The sequence below is a fragment of the Orycteropus afer genome, unplaced genomic scaffold (assembly GCF_000298275.1).
Source record: "Orycteropus afer afer isolate SDZICR_OR568_19922 unplaced genomic scaffold, OryAfe1.0 scaffold00367, whole genome shotgun sequence".
Lineage (NCBI taxonomy): Eukaryota > Metazoa > Chordata > Mammalia > Tubulidentata > Orycteropodidae > Orycteropus > Orycteropus afer.
The window spans coordinates 317,472-322,271 of record NW_006921954.1 but is presented as its reverse complement, the minus strand read 5'-3'; the positions used below and the strand labels follow the sequence as shown (position 1 = coordinate 322,271).

The window sequence follows — 4,800 nt, the reverse complement described above, 5'->3', positions numbered from 1 at the left end:
GCAGGAGTCCATGGAGGGACGGGCACAGGGATGAGGTAACTATGGGGAGGAAGTGGGAGGGGAGCTGTTGCATTGTGGTAAACTGTGGTCAGTGTCATGAGACAAAGTATACGTGAACTGCTGCATGGAGAGTGAATTTGCTATGTAAATCTTCACCCAAATCACAATTAAGAAAAAAAAAAAAAAGAAGAAGAAGAGCTGGGAGTGGAACGTGTCCTGGGACCCAGGGTCCCTGCACTGAGAACCTCCTAGATCCAAGAGACGGAAAAAGCTGTAATACTGAAGATGTCCTGAGACATCTGTGGCAAGGACTAGCAGGCCAGGACTGCCAAACCATGGAGTGAGGGAGTCAAGCATCTCCTGGAAGGAGACTTCTTGACAGACTGGGATGCCGCTGGGAACCTATCAGTGGAGCTAAAGAGCCTTGTAACATTTGTCCAAGCAGAGCAGAGGCCAGGCTGAGAGCTAATAACCAAGGTCTGAGAGTCAAGGGCAAAAGGCTGAAAGGCCTGCCTTGGGCACAGCCAAGAAGAAGCTGTCCTGATTGAACAATCATATGTTGAATTGTTTCTGTTCTTCCAACTTGATCCTAATCCTCAATTTTAACGTGTTACTTCCCAAGAAACTCTGTAATTCTAAATATGGTCTATGAATTGTGTGTGACCATTTCAATGAATTACTGAACCCAGCTGAGAAGTACAGAGTGCTATGGAAGGGATGGCTGGCAGCACTATAGGTAAACAAATGGAGAGTAGAGGTATGTCTGACCTCTACCTCATAGGAGTCAGGTTTGAGCTGATGCTGATGCTGATGGCAATTCTCTCTCCTCCTCCTGAAGTTAGGTGGAGTTTGATGCCACATCATTTTTGTGATTTTAAAAAAAAAATCATTCTATATCCTCTTTCATGTATTTTATCTTTTGCCTCTCGCTAATTTCTTGTGAACTGTAATCCAATTCACTCAATTCTCTATTCTATCTAATCTGCCGTTAATTCCTTCAATGACTGAGTTCAGAATTCCAATTCGTTATTTTTTTTTATAAACTTTCAGAAATTCTATGAAGTTATTTTTCATATAGTGTTATTTTTTAGAATTTCTTGTTCCCTGGACCAATCCTCCACTCACAATACATTCTGTATCACAAAGCTTCACTTTCTGCATGGACAGCTTTTAAATCACTGTAAAGTCTTGGAGCCTTTTTTGCACCAAAGTAAGGCTAAATAAGAACTGCATGAACCTGTTCTGACTTAACCTACAAATTCTTAAAGACACAGTTCAGAACAAATTTCATTTGTAACCTGGGTACTGCCTGTATCACAAATAAAACAATAATGTTTAACAAGGAAAGACTTTAAGCTGAGAACATAATTCCATCCCTAAGCAGCAGAATAAGCAGAAAACTACCCAGGCTGTTAGGTTACTGACAAACTATCATAGCCTGTGGCAGAGCCTCCAAAAACACAGTGATTAGAAAACATAAAAGGCTGAAAGCAGTGATGCGAATTCCAAGAAGAATTGAGGAGCCAAACAACACACTTCATATGACATGAGCCCCTATGGACAAGCAGCTCTTTCTCTCCCTCTTCAACGACTCACTCGCTGCCTGGAGTCGATTCTGACTCATAGCGACCCCTCCCTGGGTTTCCAAGGTGGTATCTTTATGGAAATAGACTGCCCAGTCTTCCTTCCAAGGAATGGGTGGTGGGTCTGAACTGCTAGCTTTCTGGGTAGCAGTCAAATGCCTTAGGCACTATGCCACCAGAGTTCCCCTATTCAACCACTACATAGCCTCAAACTATACAATTACCTACCATACAACTGACTATAATGTCATACCATTAACTATTTCTAAGATCTCTTTCCTATTTGACCTATTATACTTATATAATTTTCCTCCTGCAATTCTATCTCCAAAACAAATTTCAACTTTGTGGGTGTTCAGTGATAAATGTCATTGTTAACAATACGGGGAAATTTTTCATATTTTATCTTAATAACTGGGATATGGGCCAGGATCTGGATGAAAAGAAGATAAAACATTAAAATGAGGTTCCAAACAGCATCCCTAGCATCATATAATAATTATTAGAAAAGGACAATCAACTACTTTAATCTTTCATACTATGTCCAAACTAGTTCCACTACCATAGTCTAAGGTGTGAGAGGTGAAAGGAGGCAATGAAAATAACTCCACTCTAAAGCCATTGCCTCATATAGCTGGATCAATTATAGCAGGTAAGGAATGAGCATATAAACTAAAGCCTGTCTATAGTAACTTTTTTATTCCATTTTATTAGAAAAGGTCTTCTTATTTTGAAGAGTTCACAAAATTTCACCTAAAAAAGAACAAGGCTTTTAGTCAGTGAGTACCACTTCTTTTTGTAATTATAGTATTTATTACATGGCTATTCTCAGAAACTATCAGCTATATTTCAACGGAATATTTCAAATTAAAAAATTTATATTCAAAATTTCATAAACTAAAGCCTCAAATTTAGGAAAATATAAACAGTAATATACACTCAAACCAGTGTATCAGGAGACACGTTACCCAAAAACAATTACCTTTATAGTTGTGTGTTTGTTTTCATCCTCTTCCATCCATAAATCCTGTTCATAATAATATAAGCCATCATTGATAACTTTAGCAAGATCTGATGTAATCTTTGCCCGAGACATGTGATTGCCTGTTCGATCTCCTCCAGAATGTTTTCTCATGTAAGGTGGTGTCTGAGTTACAATCAAAATCTTGTTTAAATCCTGGTCATCAATTTCATAATCTGAATCATTATCAGAACAATCAGTAAATGTGTTTTTTCGACCTTCTATTTGTTTTATTTCTTCATCAAATAAAAAATCAAGTTCCTCTTGTTCTTCTTCTGGATATAGTTGACTTGACGCCACATCAGGTACAGATATTAATTCCTGAAGGAATAAATTGGTATTTTATATGAAAACATTTTTCTCACTTTTAATCAAATTGCCTATGTTTTACAAGAACAAGCTTATACATAACTCAGTAACTTAGCAGTCAAAATCCAAAAGTAGCAAGCCAGTATTATTTAGCCCCAATAAAATGACTGATTTTAAGAATATAGAAAAACAAACACAAAGTCAAGCAAAAGAGAAATTATGTTAAAGACTCCTGAAGTTGGAAGGGCTTTTAAATCATCCATTTCATCACTTGCTCATTTTACAAGTGAGAAACCAAGGTCTAGAGATATGACATTACTGGACTATAGTTACAGAATTAGTCAAGACCAGAAGCAACATCATCTGAATTCCCCCGAGTCTAAACCCTTTTTAACCTCATACCATAATCTACGGAGCTCTGGTGGCAGAGTGGATAAGGCATCTGGCTGCTACCCAGAAGGTCGGCAGTTCATAACTCACCAGCTCCTGAACAGAAGGAAGACAGGGTGATCTACTTCCATAAAGATTTACAGCCTTGGAAACCCAATAGGGGTCACTATGAGCTGGAATCAATTCGATGGTTGATTTTAACTAGCTAACCTCTCTGTCCAGTGCACATTCCGTATTCTACTTGGACCAGATTTTCTATAAAACTTAGCTCAATGCTGCCTCTTGAAAAACTTAAAATAGCTTCTTACTGGCTGACATAACAAGTCTAAACTTTTAGGATCATAAATCCTTTAAAATCTTAGATTTTCCAAACTTCCAACACAAGAAAGAAAATGTCTGCACGTCACCTTCACTTACTATGCTCTAACCTATCTTAATTCCTCGGCTCATGATAAACCTCCTATACCTAGAATAATTCCTCTTACATAAATTATTTTATTAATTTTATTCCTACGGAGATTTATATTCAATCAATCAATCAAAAATTATCTGGGTATCTTCTCTGACCTGAGCAAGGTACTAGTCAGGAGTATGCAATAATAACTAAAACAAAAGACTGTCTTGATATATACAAGACTGTCTTGAGGGAACAAACATTCTAGCAAATGGAAGGCTGTAAACAATGTTTTTACTAAAAAGAAAGTTGTAAAGCAGCATGTGAATAGATTTCTTTAAAACATTATACACTTTGTAATTCACATTTGCAGGTACATGAAAAAAGTCTGAGAGGTTATACACCAAACTATCAACAATGGTAAACCCCTTCCTTGACAGAGCTCTTCACTTTTTACTTATTTAATTTTCTCTTTCAAGAATACACATTTTTTTGGTAATTTGTGAGAAAAAGAGCACATATTGGGTAAAGATGGCTATGTGTGAATATATATTTGCCACCCTACAGTAATGACAGAGAGCAATAAAAAAGAATAAATTCATGTCAATAATGAAAACAAAAAATTATCACTATCAGGAGATTAGAAAATTTGACGGCTTTCTGAAAAGCAGAAACAAGGGCATTCTATTCCTGGATAAGCCAAAGTAGAGCAACCTAGATCCCTTAAAAGAAAACTATCCAATGGATCAAAGACTTAAATATGAAACCCAAAACTACAGAGTTTCTCAAGGAAAAACTGGGGGCAAATTTAGGGGCCCTAATATATGGCATAGGAGCTCTGGTAGCACAGTGCCTAAAGCACTTGACTGCTAACCAGAAGGCTGGCGGTTCATACACACCAGCCACTCCTCGGGAGGAAGGTTGGGCAATCTACTTCTGTAGTGATACCGCCTCGGAAACCCAAGGAGGGGTCGCTATGAGTCAGGTCTGACTCGATGGCACATAACAACAACAATATATGGCATAAATAGATTATCAAGTATAACTCAAAATGCACAAACAGCAGAAGAGAAACCAGATAATTGGGACCTTCTAAAGATTAA

The 4,800-nt window shown here is 37.5% G+C and overlaps 1 protein-coding gene across 1 annotated transcript in view; it reads right to left on the bottom strand.

Moving 5' to 3' along the window:
* LARP1B (La ribonucleoprotein 1B) overlaps nt 1–4,800 on the bottom strand; it is a 218,251-nt gene that overhangs the window by 134,373 nt on the left and 79,078 nt on the right. The window contains exon 10 of the mRNA XM_042782555.1: nt 2,566–2,925. Within this exon, the coding sequence (XP_042638489.1) occupies nt 2,566–2,925 (360 nt within the window). The remainder of the gene's footprint in view (nt 1–2,565; nt 2,926–4,800) is intronic.